The 15,826-nt window shown below is 34.0% G+C and overlaps 1 protein-coding gene and 1 long non-coding RNA gene across 2 annotated transcripts in view; one reads left to right on the forward strand and one right to left on the reverse strand.

The window, feature by feature from the left end:
* Positions 1 to 1,066: 1,066 nt before the first annotated feature.
* Positions 1,067 to 5,025, reverse strand: LOC130054277 (uncharacterized). The gene is made up of 3 exons (XR_008802574.1): positions 4,570 to 5,025; positions 3,617 to 3,683; positions 1,067 to 1,363 (listed from the first exon to the last, which is right to left on the reverse strand). It is a non-coding gene; the product is annotated as an uncharacterized LOC130054277 (long non-coding RNA).
* A 2,875-nt stretch (positions 5,026 to 7,900) lies between these two features.
* LOC125669111 (uncharacterized) overlaps positions 7,901 to 15,826 on the forward strand; it is a 44,149-nt gene continuing 36,223 nt past the window's right edge. Inside the window, exon 1 of the mRNA XM_048903558.2 lies at positions 7,901 to 7,930. Coding sequence (XP_048759515.2) covers positions 7,921 to 7,930 — 10 coding nt within the window. The 5' untranslated portion in view covers positions 7,901 to 7,920. The remainder of the gene's footprint in view (positions 7,931 to 15,826) is intronic.

Below are 15,826 nucleotides of genomic sequence, written 5' to 3' on the forward strand. Positions count from 1 at the left end.
CATTTTCAGTTAAAATGAACAATATGAGCAATTGATATTTCAAAAATAAACATGGAGAAGTTTAACATATTAATAAAAATTAGTTAGAGTGATTAAAAAAAAACATGTAAACATAAACTGTAATCCAGTAGGACCCCCCCCCCTCCCCAAACACCAAGTAGATTTTGCAATCATTTCCATAAACGAGCTATATTACATGTACTGTATTGTCATGTAAACTATTATCAATAACTATAAAAAGTCTTCTCAAGATATTGGGTAGATACCAATAAATTGTTCATTGTACTGCCTTGTATTTGTTGACCTTTGACCTGGAAATCATTAGGGTCATCTACTATTCATAACCAACCAACATATGAAATATCATAATTGAACAACAGGCCCAAGATATTGGGGGGACTCCATTGCATAGAGTACTAGCTACATTGCACCTAGTCATTTTTAATTGATTGATTTATTGATATTTTCCGCCACACTCAACAATTTTTCAGTTTTCTGATGGTGCCCAGTGTTTATTGGTGAAAGTGAGAACCCAGATACAATGTACCTGGGAAGAGACCACCAACCTTCCGAAAGTAAATTGGGAAACTTTCTCACTTAATACCAGCGCGAGCGGGATTCGAACCCGCGCCGACTGAGGCAGTGTCATTTTGAACGCTATGCTCCAACCACTCGGCCACGGAGGCCCCTGCCATTTTTAATCTTTTGACCTGAAAATCAATGGGGGTCATATACTACCAGTGACCAACCCCTGTATGAAATATCACTATCAATCAAAGGGTTCTGAAGAAACTGGTCAGACATCAATTGTACAGAGTATTGTATTGCACCTGGTGACCTTTGGACCAGAAGATCAATAGGTGTCATTTTCTACTGCAGAAACTGCATGAAACTTTAAAATTTATTGAAGTTTGTTCAGTGTTACTGTAATCTATGTTGACATACCAGTAATTAGTAAATTTATAATATTAACACAGAACAACTCATTTTTGCAAAGTTGTTTATTCAAAAAACATGGATCACAATGTTATCCAAACAACACAATCATCTTTTTTTAAAATCATTATAGTAGTGATTTTCCTTCAACTGTTCAGTAATGAATCCTTATTCAGTAGGCTCACATAAGACACTTGCAGGTTAATTTTGCAATGTTTTAGTTACATTAGTCTTCTGACACCAAAACTTGATCTTAACTAAGTCATGGTGTTTCCTTAGAAGAACAGTTTACTGAATCAGGATGGACTTGTGTTGTGAGGTGTGTTCATTGACTGTAAAACTCGCAGTTTTTTTCCATTCTCAAGAGCTCTTCTTTGTCTTCTATATCACATAAGAGTCATGGAATGCATCTTCTGCTCTTCAAGTTCTAAAAAATGTGTTGAACAAATATTGAAAAGTTCATCTTATTTTTCACATTTTCATACAGTACACACCTAATTCAATTTGATTAAACTAAATTTACATGTACAAGATCATTCATGATGCTAGAATAGTAATTTTACCACTTAATTAATTACTTAGTTGATAGATTATCATGCCCGCCCACCCGCCCCTCAAAAATCATCTGTGAAATAACATAGATTTATATATCTGGCATTAAATTATGCACTTCTGTTGACAAAAACTTGTTTGTCATCAATATATTTCTCAGAAAATAAAAATTAAAAAATAAAATCTTCCCACAGTCTGCCCCATACTTTTTGGTGACCCAGGATGATAATCTTACTAATTAAGTTGAATTGGCCTAAAGGATGTTATGTTTTGATACAGTTTGTATACATGTGTTTATGCTGTATTGAAGAGCTATTGATAGTGTTAATACTCATAAATTAACAAGATGTCCACAAACCTTATTGGTTACCTGAGTATTAATCAAATTTAAAAAAATTCAAAGTATCACTATAGCTCTAAGGGCTACAAAATCCATGTTATACACTATATGACTCTTTTGGACCCACATTCACAACCCTGTGTTTTCGAAATTCGCAATTTTGGTACCCCTTTCTGTTTTTCCTTCATAAGCATTCAGCTTCATTTAAGGTATTTCCACCCTCCTGTGATGTCATAATATTTTGCGGAGTCAATGATTTAATAAGATTTATGCATAACATGAACATAAATTGTGTTCGAGTCTTTTTCAATAGTTACTGTAAAAAATCTTGTATAACCATAAAATATTTCAAACGTATATGAATATAATCAATGAGCTACATTTTTCACAATGCTATACGAGTTATTTCCCCCTGATTACAGGGAGCGCGCATCATATTACTGTCATTCGATGGTGTCAAGTAAGGAATAAATAGAAAATTTGCAATTTCTGATTGCAATCAATTGCCAGTTAAGGAATTTTTCTAAGAATTAAGTGTAATGGCTTGAAAACAGTATAACTGAACAAAATGTCTTAGTCACTGATTGTGTTTTTCTTGCAAGCAATGTATGGTCATGATGTAACAAAGTATGTAAATATTAACTAGTCCTCAATTTCTTTAGATCAGAATCATGATGTCCTTAGTATATCAGCAATTCTTCATTATTAATTTCTATCAATATTTTCAACAACCAAACACAACAAAACATGCAATAAGATATGCCTAAAACACATGTACAACCAACGCATACATGTACATTATCAATTTATCGTTTCACAATGAACAACACTACTTGTTGCTAAATGTACACCAGATGCCAATAAACAAAGCATGTTAATTATCTTGAATTGGCATCTCTAGTGTAAAATTTTTGTTAAAATTTAATTGTTAAGAATTTTCAGGCATTGTTATGAAGTCACCCCCCCCCCTCCTTATCACATGTATGCTTTCATTGTGCTCTTAATTCTAGGTGTCTGTTGTTTTAAAAACAGACTACTACTGAGATCCTCAGTATTAAGTACATAATTTGGACACAAATAAATGTCAAATACACTTATACCCCCCCCCCCTTCCCCAACTCTACAATTTAACGAAGTGTATATCTGAAAAAGTTTTCTCCATAAAATTGAAGAAATCAAACCCTGGTTCTAAAACAAAATTCTCAATTTTGGTATAGAGCATTTTTAAAAGTACCGTCAATCCAGAGTCCTTAGATTTACAATCTATGTTAATTCCCCTTGTCCCAAAGATGCTTAAAAGAAATTTGAAAAGAATTGGAAGGGTGGTTATCAAGAAAAAATATTAATGTTCAATTAACGTCTTATGATGACTGACGCACACAAATAGCAACATGTAGGTCACTTGAGTGATTCTCAACATTGACCTAATTAGAATTAATCATTTTTACAATTGATACTGAGCTCATACACATGTGTACATATATATGTGCGTCATTGACAACAAAACAACTAGTCTTTTTGAGTATGCTAATTAAGTGAAGTAATAAACATTTTTTAGGAAGTTGTGATGAAAACGTTTCAAGTCATCATGTCGCATAAAAAATGGATGGTCTCCTGTGATTATTCTAGAGAATTCAGTTTCCATGCAGGCTCCATAACCAAGAAACTAAACCCAATGTACCACATTCCCCACATCTATTAATTTGTTTTAGGATTTATAATACTGGGATTCAAATTTGAATTTCAAATTATGTATTCAATGTGTATGTATTAATGCTTAATATTTACCTCCTCAAAGTCAGCAACTTGGTCAACTCCATCTTTAGGTGATTTGCACAGTATGATGCTCATACAGCTGAAACACAGAAAAGCACACATTAATTACATAAAATAGTGGTCATGTACTTTGGCCAAAATATGTGATTATTGGATGAAAAAGTAAGAATTCAAAAGTATTTGAATATTTACAATTTACATTTAATATTTTTTGATTTACTTCAGTTGACAGGACCTACATGTATTAAAATTTGAGGGCCCAGTTACAGGACCCAATTCAAAATCATCAATTTTTCATAAATTAATTTTTCCAAATCAAGTGTCCTAAAGTTCATAATTACAGATATGAGAAAACTTTAAATCATAATAGTATTTGTGTGATTTCTTCTGTAGATTAGAACTATCACATATTAGTGGGGGTTACCACAGGTAAACAAACTTGAAAGTAGCCTGGCTCACCAATATATATGATTTTAACAATCTTTATCTAGAATGCACACAGGCATTCACATGTTTGTTTTTATTGTAAACTTGACAGTCAGAGAGAGAGAGAGAGAGAGAGAGAGAGAGAGAGAGAGAGAGAGAGGGAGAGGGGGGGGGTCATCACTTAGTATTACATAAATTAAGCCTAGTCCTTTTGAAAATTTCCACATGAAACATGATTTTATAAGTATTCCCCAATTTTTACAGATCCTGAACTCTGTGTAAATGTGATAGGAAACTCCCTGAGTGAATGTTAGGTTGGGGACATACTTAACTAGTATTCTATATTGTACACCCATGCAGTAAATGGCAGGACTACTTACAATGTTCAGTCTACATGTATACCACTATAGCTGACTAGCCTGGCTGGCAGTATAAAATAAATTGGGGTTCTCATATGTTTACTAAAAGCCAAATTTTCTGATACATTTTATTCAGCTTTTACTTTAGAATTTGAATTCTAAATCAAATAGAATACTTACGTCAATACAAGTTCCAACACGGCAACAGGCAGGGCTTTTTCATATTTTCTATGAATATGTCTGTAAGCCTTCTGTTTCCCTGGTCATTTTTTTAGTCGGATGTGATGCAATAAAGCGTTAAATTCCACAACATTTACTTTTTCTACGAATACGTAGACGATTGGATGCTAGAGCCCGGTGACTATGGCAAAGATCAAACGGATTTGTATTCCATGAAATAAACCGGAATCCTTTAGCACAATTGAAGATAAAGATCGTGGTAGTGAATTAAGTGAACAAAGAGCATCTGATATTGATAAACATCTGAAGAACAAATTGAATAAAAACTCAATTTCCACCTCCTGCCATACTGAAAACAAATGAAGGCTGTTCATATCTCCAATACAAGAGAGTGTTACAAAGGGCAATAACTCTTTCTGGTGTATTTTGGTTTGTGCACCAGAGGAAACTACTGGTTTATGTGTTTACCTTTGGTTTCTCCACAAATGTGTTTCTGTACTTTTTTAAAGTAAGATTCAATACATTTTACTAGCATGTGAGTTTACACCAAATGACTGGGCAAATATATTTTATCCCTCTCTAAAAATTACATATATCAAACCCTTATACATCATAAAAATAATTATTTCTATTGTTTCCAAGGATTAAATAAATACAAAAAATTTCTAAAAGCTAGAACCTAGCTCAAAATAATTTTTACAATTGTTGTTTTTATAAACAATAGCGTTTAATTTTTGATTATTCAAAATATAACATACATGTGCATATCTTGTCCAGCTGTTGTGAGAGGATCGGTTTCCATGGCAACCGTTGCTAAGTCAAACCTTTGCATGTCCTTTTTGTTTTATATCTATCATAATATTGTTACACACAAAGTTTCATAAAAATCTGTGACATACCGTGGCCACTGAATTTTGATAGTTACATAGAATCAGTCTTAAATAGTGTACAATCAATGAAAGAACTATTTACAAATATTGACAATCATTATATTATACAATATTTACGAGAATGTGACTTTTACAGAAAAATTTGAAAACTTATATAATACAACTGTTTATATACACGAATTGTTTTTAGTTTTTTAACCTCTTTATATATTTTTAACTTTTATGTCCGTCGGATGGGACGTCAAAGGGTGTCCCGTGTCAAGGATCACAACCCCCTTGGCACGCAAAAGATCGTTTCCCTTATGTTCGAAAAAGAGTAGGCTCACTGGGGGCCGTCAGGGAAACTCAAACACTCACAACCAAACATCATTCAATTAGTTAACCGCCGTGGAATGGCTGAAATATTGCCAAAACGGCGTAAAACCTCAATCAATCTTTGACATTTGCATACCATATTTGGCACACGGATGGATCACCATGAGACGATGTGTCAAGTTCCTTCATGACCTCCATATGACCTTGACCTCAAGGTCAAAATTAAAGGTTTTTTAACAATGGATTCGTGTCCGGGCCATAACTTCTTTGTTCTTTGACATAGGCATACCATATTTGACACATGAGTGTATCACCATGAGACGATGTGTCGGGTACCTTCATGACCTTCACCTCAAGGTCAAAATTAAAGGTTTTTACAATGGATTTGTGTCAGGGCCATGACTTCTTTGTTCTTTGACATAGGCATACCATATTTGACACATGAGTGTATCACCATGAGACGATGTATCGGGTACCTTCATGACCTCTATATGACCTTGAACTTTGACCTCAAGGTCAAAATTGATTATAGGGTTTTGACATAGTCGTACCATAAGACATGGGTGTATCACCATAGACTATGTGTCATGTACATTCATGACCTCTTTATGATCTTGACCTTTGATTTCAAGGTCAAAATTATAGGTTTACACTATGGATTTGTATTCGGACTATATCTTCCATTTTCTTCTACAAAGGCATACCATATTTTTACACTCAGGTAAGAGGTAATTTATGCCTATTCACAACACCCTTTGGGAGATTGGGGTAAGCGGGGGGGGGGGGGGGGGGTATTCTTAGTGAGCATTGCTCACAGTACCTCTTGTTCTTAATGCTTTCGACTGATTGCAGTTATTGTTTCACGTAAAAAAGCATGTTGTGTTTATAAAACAGAATTTGACTTAAGACTTCGAAAGGAGAATGGAAATGTATACCAATATACTACTACATGTATGTCACTAGCATAGTTTCGCAGACAGAGCTCACAGTGCCGTTTTCATATGGAATATTTATGTATACTGTTGGTGCACTTGTATTTATTCCTTTGCATTAGATGTTAGAAATACCCTGGGTAACCTTTGTGCTTATTGGTCAATACACATATAGTTTATTTTTTCTGTCTGAAATCCCAAATAAATCCGTCAATGGTAGAGACTTTTAAACCTTTACAAAGAAATCTTTATCTTCTCAGAAAATACTAATCGTTTGTGATCCGATTTCTCCCACTTATTTAGCTTTGCATGGTGTAAAAAGACACTTTCAATCAATCAATAACAGAAGCACTTATAACATCAATCATCTCTCTTCATCTGCCAACAGTTGACATCTTTCGTGTCTCAAGCATGATTCTCTGCTTCTCGAGAACACGTGCCAACAATAGTACTAGTCTACTACTCATATTTATCCGTATTCCAAAGACTGGCATTGTGTGTTCATACCTACAATATCAGCATATTATGAAACCTGTTCATTAGTACATGCTGTGGCTATATAATATGTGAGAACTGAAATCATGATAGAAAAAAATCAATTATTTCTCATTAGTCTGTGCGCCGATATTTGCTGTGTGTAGAATACAGCATTGTGAGCAAACTTTTTGACCCCCACCCCCCAAAAAAGAAGTTCCGAAATTATTAACATAATCGTTTGTGTCTAAAATGTTCAGAACATTTTCTTGTAAAGTTTATGTATTTTGAAAGTCGTAAAAGAGACTTCCGAGTGTGATCTTTGAAGCTTCAAAAATATAACAAAAAAGATGACCGACTGCTATTTAAGAGTAGCGTTAGAGTAAAATAAAATTGTTTTAAACTTTCTTTTAAATTTAAAAAAATTATGATCACATCCTTTTATGAAAATACTTTGTAATTCTATCTGTCTTTAAAGAGCATATCTTTATTGTTTGCGGTCATAAAACATTTCTATGTTATCTTAATATTGATCAGGAATTGAATAACTATATTTCTCTATCGTACTTGTCATTTACATATCAACTTGCGTATATATATATATTCTGCTATTGGACGGAGCTACTTTCAACAGATCTGTAGCAGACGTATGGATCAATACGCCAGCTCCGGCTGTTATTCTTCGTTTTTCTTCTTCAATCCATATATGAGAGTAGAGATTAGTTAACAAGAGCGATAGGATGGCGGAAGGTAAGAGATGATAAGTCTTCATTAAGCCTACATTAATGACTCTATTAAATACTACATTATTTGTTGACTATGTGCAACTTGTACTTCATCGATCAAAATTGTTGTTATTGTTGTATTCCAAGTAATTAAAATCAAATATATGATATATTAAGAATTTTTAAGAATGTATTTTGATCAAGCAGGGGGTTTCGATAAGTGGTTCATAAATGATAAGAGATAAAGATTTTTTTTAAATCTAATTTTTCTAATGATGGCTGAAAAATCAACGGATTACGTGGTTTATTTTGACTGTTGCACTGTCTACCTGATCAAGATATACGGATCACGGCAGGTGTGACCGGTCGACAGGGGATACTTACACCTCCTAGGCACTTGATCCCACCTCTGGTGTGTCCAGGGGTTGGTGTTTACCCTAATCTCGATTTAATAGTCTGTATAAGATTCATGAGATTGGATCACTGTTCCTTATCTTCACTTTGTCATTAAAGTCAATAATATATGTTTGTGAGTATGAATTGATAAACAATATAAAAAGTAGTGAATTGGATGATCAAAAATTATTTTTACAGCTATATATTTTTGGGTTAAATCATACCTTTGTGCAAATTGCGCTTTGTATGAACTGCTTTGCAATATTTAATATTATTCATGAAAGTAACCGGCACAAAACTACATGTATTTTATAACCCAATAACATATTGTATTCAATTCATCTCAAAGTATTCAATGTACATGTATTTATGGATAACAATTTATGCGTTATCGTGTCCGGCTCATAACTTAAATACTATGAGGCCTAGAATAATCAAACTTTGTCAGATGATGCATCTTGGGTAGAAGGTGTGTCGCACATTAAAACCAGGTCGCTGTGACTTTTATGCAAAACTACACTTACCTGACGAGGCGTATAAAAAATATGCATGGTTAGAAATATTAAGATGAAAATATTACGAAAAATCCGAACATTAATTCGCTACTTTAATATCATTTTTACAAATGCACCATTTGAGAAAGTATTCGAGACAATATTTTGAATACAGGAAAACATCTAAAGATAATAGATGTATTTCTTAAACCCATGAATTATATCATACTATCTACTTTTCGTTTGCTCTAAAAGAGTTTTTTTTCTTGCTTGGTTTAGTACGTTTGCTCTAAAGTTGTTTTTTTTTCTTGCTTGGTTTAGTACGTTTTTAAAGGCATCCAGTCCTTTTGCACCCATATATTTCATAAACAGGAAAATTTCGTCAAAGCAACAATGTAAATTACACATTTCTAACATGAGTGAAGTGCACTAGCAAAAGAACTTGCCCATACAACATCATTTATTTTAAATTCTGAAGATCCCAATTTCAAAATCTTGGAAGTAAAAACATACTACAATAATTTCCATTTATAGCATTACCAGTCACTTTGTTTTATACACAACATTTTCGATAGAAAACGATTACTAGCGTTCAACCATGGAAGCTCGCCGTCTTCGATTTGATCTAAACCTCGTACGGCACAACGGTGTTACGTGTAATTGTCAGGGAGAGGAATGTAAGTTCGTTCTTAACAGCTAACGCACTTCTCATGTTTGGAAAATTTCTTAAATTCCTACAAGTTTCGGTTACTGTAAAGGTGCTTTTGACCTTCAGGCATAATTTCCCCGCTACATTTTGTTGATGAAACAATATTATATTGATTTTTCCTTTCTGGTAAATCATACCAAATCTGTGAGGTCTTTGATGATCAAAAAAGGCATTCCTTCAATAATGATAATCCAAAGACTCTTATATCTACAATGTCCGGTATGAAATATTACAAAACATGTTTTAGAAACATATACGTCCCCGTGTGACATCAGTGAAAAAGATCAACTTTAAATTAAGAATATCTGTGATAGTAAAAAAAATATACTATTAGGCTATCTACTAGTCAGGGGCAACCACACTACTAGGGTTGATATTGTTTATATCCAGAGTGAATGGATTTATGACCTTCTGAAATTCAAAATGAAATGAAATCATAATAGCATAATACATTTTTGATCAATGCAGGTCGTCTACTCTTTGGAGGATCCCAGTGTACCAAAGTTCATGTTAAGGATTCACAAGATGTTGAGCGGAAAATATTTTTTTGTCGCCATTATAGTAGTTTTATCCTTGACCTTCTGAACTTAAAATCAATATGGGTTATCTACCCTTTAGGATGCATACAGAGCTTGATATCTGTCACCCAAAGGTTTCTAAAGATATTGAGCGAAATATACTTTCCTGTGTCCAAAGTAGTTTGACTTTAGATTTTAAGATACACAGGAGTTATCTACTCTTTAAGATGTGCTAGTGTAATAAGTTTGATGTATGTCAAGGAAAAAGTTCTCAAAATATGGAGCACACACTATCTTCTTGTGTCCAGAGTAGATTGACCTTTTGACATCGAAACCAATAGGGCTCAACTGCATTTTAAAGGGGACCAGTGTGTAAATACTTTGATGTCTGATCTCAAGATATTGATCGGACAATATCTTCATAGCTCAAGATATTGATCGGACAATATCTTCATAGGTCCAAAGTGGATTGACCTTGACCTTGTGACATCAAAATCAGGGGTCATATACTCCTTAGGATGTACAGGTGTACAAAGTTTGATACCTGTCAAGTAAAGGGTTCTCAAAATATCGATAATTGGATTGACTTTATGACCACAAATTATACAATTTTACAATATACCAAGTTTGATGTCTTTCAAGCAAAGAGTTATCAAGATCATGATTGGACAATAGTAGGTCAATCAACCGACGGGTGGAAACCTTTTTAAGATATCCGATCCACAAAACATTAATCCCCCCCCCAAGTATTAATAGTTATGTTCTGCAAAACCCAGTATCAAATGGAATATAATTAACTTACACAGTGAATCATCAAAAAAAAAAATCCAGAATATTTAAGAATTATAAGAAATGTCTATGATAGAGAATAACATTAATCCCTGTGAGAAAAATACATTTCTGACATATAAAGTCAATTAAGAAATCCAGTTCTCAGAGTTGCACTATTTACACAAGTGCTAATTTATGCTCTACGTTTTGTGATAGTCGGATGTCCGTTAAGGCCTGTGAGCCTCTCGTTAAAAGAGTGTTTTACATTAAGTTAAGATATACGATAACTGCTTCAGTGTCAGTTTCTATAACTGGATAATAAGTTAAATTAATTGTATTTACAGATGCAGGCCTTTTATATTACATTATTATATTGATTTATTAGCGCTTTGTCTTTATCCTTGAATATTTCGGTTAAACACCTATCGACCATTTATGATAGTTTCATCTGCAACACGGGTATCTGAGTGCTTGTTATGTAATATTTGTGTGGAATAATGTCGGTAAAATTAGTTTGTTCGTTGTTCTACCTTAAAATAAAATGTTTCAAATTATGTCGTTATCCTTTACTTTACAAAACACTATATAGTTTAAGGTGTTTTAGTGAAACTGCTGTGAAGCTTTAGCGCCTTGGAACAACTTAGACTCTCTATGTTAGCAGGTCTTTTCCCACTGTTCACAGGGGTAGCCTAGAGTGAAGGACGACTACTGCAGTGTGGATTTCGCCCCGTCAAATCTTCGAACATTTGCAAACCTCTTTGGATCGTTAATCTCCGGGTATCTCCCGAGCTTTGCCGAAGCTTTGTGTTGTTTCAGTTCACCTTTGTCTATCTATTTTCATCATAGTTGTGGCCCTCTCCTGAATACCGAGGTCTTAAAACTTGGCTTGACTCCCTGTCTCATATTGCACTGAATTTTCTCACCATAGAGATTACAATGAAATATAACCTCGTCTCAATTCTATGACCCCTGAGCTGGATGACCCATTTTCACACAGGGTTGTGCTCACCAAATAGACCCTGTACATTGTTGGTGTGAACCGTGGTTGAGTAAGTTGCTGTTCCAAACCCAATTACTTGTAATAAACTAGAACGGTATATTTTTTTGGAGGTTGGTTCACAAAAAATCGTCGCGATTTAGCACTATTTTAGTACTAATTTTGATGACATGCATACACACTAATCTACAATGCATATCACCTATATACTAACCTATTGACCTGCACATCATTATTAAATCGCCTTCAAACAAACACGTACATACATGTACGTATCAAGAGACTATGATGCATGCAATAAATTACGATGTCATTTTTTTAATCTTGAATGTTAGATATACAATGCTTCAGCATATTTTAAAGAATATTACATTTTCAGTGTGTACATGTAAAACTTATGTAGTAAAACAAACAAAATCACTGAGTTACCTCAAACTCTCCCAAATGAGAAGAGAATAATTTTTAAAGGGGCCATACAGGGAAAATCAACTTCTATTATATAAAGAATGTCTTTAATGTCATTTATTACTTTAGAATAACATGTTTCTCCTCATTTTAATCAATTTTGTTATTCAGATAGAAAATTAATCTAATGTCGATTTTCCATGGGCTCTTGTATTAAGATATTGTGGTTGAGCTCATTAATGACATACATGTATCGAAGGAAGAACGATTGAAAAAAAGCAATTTCAATATCTGTTACAATAAACTTTGGAAGTACCTGCCAGTTTTCCTGCAAATGAATGTTCACATTATTGAGGGAAGAATTGCGAGTGCAATTTCATTCGTGCCAACATCTCTCCTATTATATCTAACTTTATTGAGGATGGAGTCGACATCATTTTGATTACCGTAGTTCTTTTTTATGACAATGCCTCCCCGTAGACATGTTCTGTGATACCTAATTACATTCATCATTCTAATTTTCTCCACGTGTATATTCTTTCTCCTGTCACTGTTCTAGAAAGTTTCCTTCCAAAACGGGGTTTTTAAAATCACTGCTCAATCGACAGCGTTGATCGTAATGTTTTGTGGTGAGATTTTTGATTTAGACAAAAATCTCTCTTCTTTTTTCACTTTGTTTGAAAGTCTGAAAGATATATCATTCATCTGAATTAAGTATGACAAACTATACTTTCTAATAAAATTGGAAATACTCAGCCTCATTTTAATGAATGTATGTAGTGACAAATTAATTGGTAATTTGGCGCAGTGTTTATCGTACTTTACTTCTAGTCTGGGAATAGGCATCTTCTAATCATGCTGTATTACTATAGTAGAAAATAAGGATTGAAGGTCCGTTTTTGAAATAAGATTAGAGGCAAGTACGATCCCACGGCAGGAGTGTTCACACCATTTGACGGCTATCTGGAGAAGGATATTAAGATAAACTGTAATATATGACTTTTCTTGGACTTTCTCTCAGTGTCAGTTAATTTGGTTCACTTGGCAATTGTTTTTTAAACGCAGTTATTATGAGGGTCTCGTTTTACTTCCTTGCCTTATGGGGACAATAAATCGTGTGTTAATTCTGACAAAGTGCGTTACTTTGCCAACTCTGAAGGTCTGTCTTCTGCCAAACAAAAGACAAAACAATTTATAAAATGTGGATTTGTGATAAATTTCTATCCTTTTGAAAGAAGCCATGAGTGGGTTATTTGATGCACAGGAAATTGTAAAGTCGAGGCTTAATCATTTCTGCGAACTGTCGTATATGTATTTCTAGGATAGCTCCACGTGGGATTAGGCCTGTAGAGCTGTCGTATATATACTTGTAGGGCACACACACACACACACACACACACACACACACACACCCTAGTCTTGCAGTAAGAAGAATTACGCCATTTACAGGTATAATGTTTTAAACACCGGTCGCAGTTAGTGACTGTTGCTTCTCCAAGCCCCCGGAAATTAGAGAATACTCCAAAATGTTATAAAAGTTTGTAAATGTTGTAATACTGCTAGAACTCATATTTACCAGAATTTTTTTTTTGCATTATAAACAAATTTTTCATTCATATTTAGACGTCAACAGTTGTGGATGTATTATCACAAATTTAGACCCGTTATTGAAATTCTTTATAACCTATAGGTTATCAAATATGTACTAAACTATATAACAAGTAGCATAGAATTTAAGAATATACGTCTGTTTTGCACTTTTGTTACGGAATGACTCACCGACTGGCCTTAGATCTATTATCTAACGTTATGTAAGTTAATACACTCTCCATATACTGTTCCTGTATGTCTTATATCTTTATATCTACTGTACTGCCTGTATATATATATTTGTGTGTATGTGAATCCAATGAGCCATATGACTCGCAGAAACAAAGAAACTATCGTGACACACCTAATGTGACATGGGGCCTTGGTTTTTTCGGTCTCATCCGAAGGTCCACCCCATTTAGTCGCCTTTTACGACAAACAAAGGGTACTGAGGACATATTCTAACCCGGATCGCCACAGGACGGGCTGCTTATGACACAAGGGTTGAATCCAGTATTCTTTAAAGATAATAAGGTAACGATTTTGAATATTCAGATCACGGCGATATATTTATTGTTTTGCATTTTGTACTAGCAATATTACGTCATAAAAATTTGAATAAAAATCTGGGAACGTTTAAATTTTTATATAAGCTTAAGACTAATCTACATATAAGCTTAAGACTAAACTACTTATAAGGATGGATTCCTTTCATATTCCCACTGGACTCATTTTGTATGCAACAACTGTAGAATGCATGTACATGCATTCTCTTAAGATGCAGAAAAAATGGTTTTATCGCGGGGTGGTGTTTTTTTTTGGGGGGGGGGGGGGTGGATTATTTGTTTTTGTTATTTTTTTTTTCTTTAGTTTTTTTCTCTCTCTGTTTTCTTTGTTTGTTTTTGTTTTTTGTTGTTGTTTTTTTAGTTATTAAAATAAAAGTCATTTCACATACTTTTTATACCAAGGAATATTGGATTTCCATTAGTTCAGATGTACTTTTCGTTCATTTCACATATTTTCTTAATCTGCAGCATAATGACTTTGTATGGACATATTTCTGTCTGTTTGCAGAGCAAAACTAATAAACATTAGCAAACTCAGTAAGATAAGGTAGACCGAACTCCCTCTGTTAATTTGAGGTTTTTGTACATTGATCGTTATTTCTGCTATACTACTACTTTTTATATCATGACTCTGGGTGTAATATAATACACAATAAAACAAAGAAAGAGAAAATGATTTTCTCATTTATTTTTCAAGTAGGAAAATATGAGGAGTATGATATTTGAAATTGACTTTTGTCAGTAACGACTTATTCCTATAGTTTTTGAAAATCATTTATTGCTTTGATTTTGTTTTACTGGAAACAAAAGTTAATACTTTCTCGACATTTTCAAATGAAGGAATAAGTGATATTTTACTACTCCGTTGATTCACTAAAAATATAGTCCCCTCTAATTCAAGTTTATCAACCCTATTTCTGCGTTAAATGTTACAATTGTATGTAAATATAAGCAATGTGACTCTTTAATTCACGAGGTTTACAGGTGGAAAAAACACGCGCACATATGGTGCATATCATCTGATTTGTCTGAAAGACGATAAGAATTCATCCTTAAATTTTATATGTACGACTTTTCAACACCTTACACCACCATTCATCACGATATTTTAAAGACTGGGCTTTTGACATTATAAACAGCTGCTTCATGAAACTCGGAAATATTCATATCCTGTGATCAGTTATCCAAACTATTACTTTGTTATACACCACTCTGATTCAACACACAAGTACCCTGTGTTGATTTTAAAAAGATCCCGAGGTCATCATTGACAATATCTACACAGTCTGGTAATCAGGTGTTCCCATTGGGATCCGGGTCAGAATAGGTCCTCAGTACCTATTTGCTTGTCATAAGAGGGTACTGAATGGGGCGGTCCTTCGGATGAGAACGAAAAACCGAGGCCCCGTGTCACAACAGGAGTAGCATGATAAAGAACCCTCCCTGCTCAAAGGAAATGAGCACCGAGCATAGGC

This window comes from Ostrea edulis, chromosome 4 (genome assembly GCF_947568905.1).
Source record: "Ostrea edulis chromosome 4, xbOstEdul1.1, whole genome shotgun sequence".
Lineage (NCBI taxonomy): Eukaryota > Metazoa > Mollusca > Bivalvia > Ostreida > Ostreidae > Ostrea > Ostrea edulis.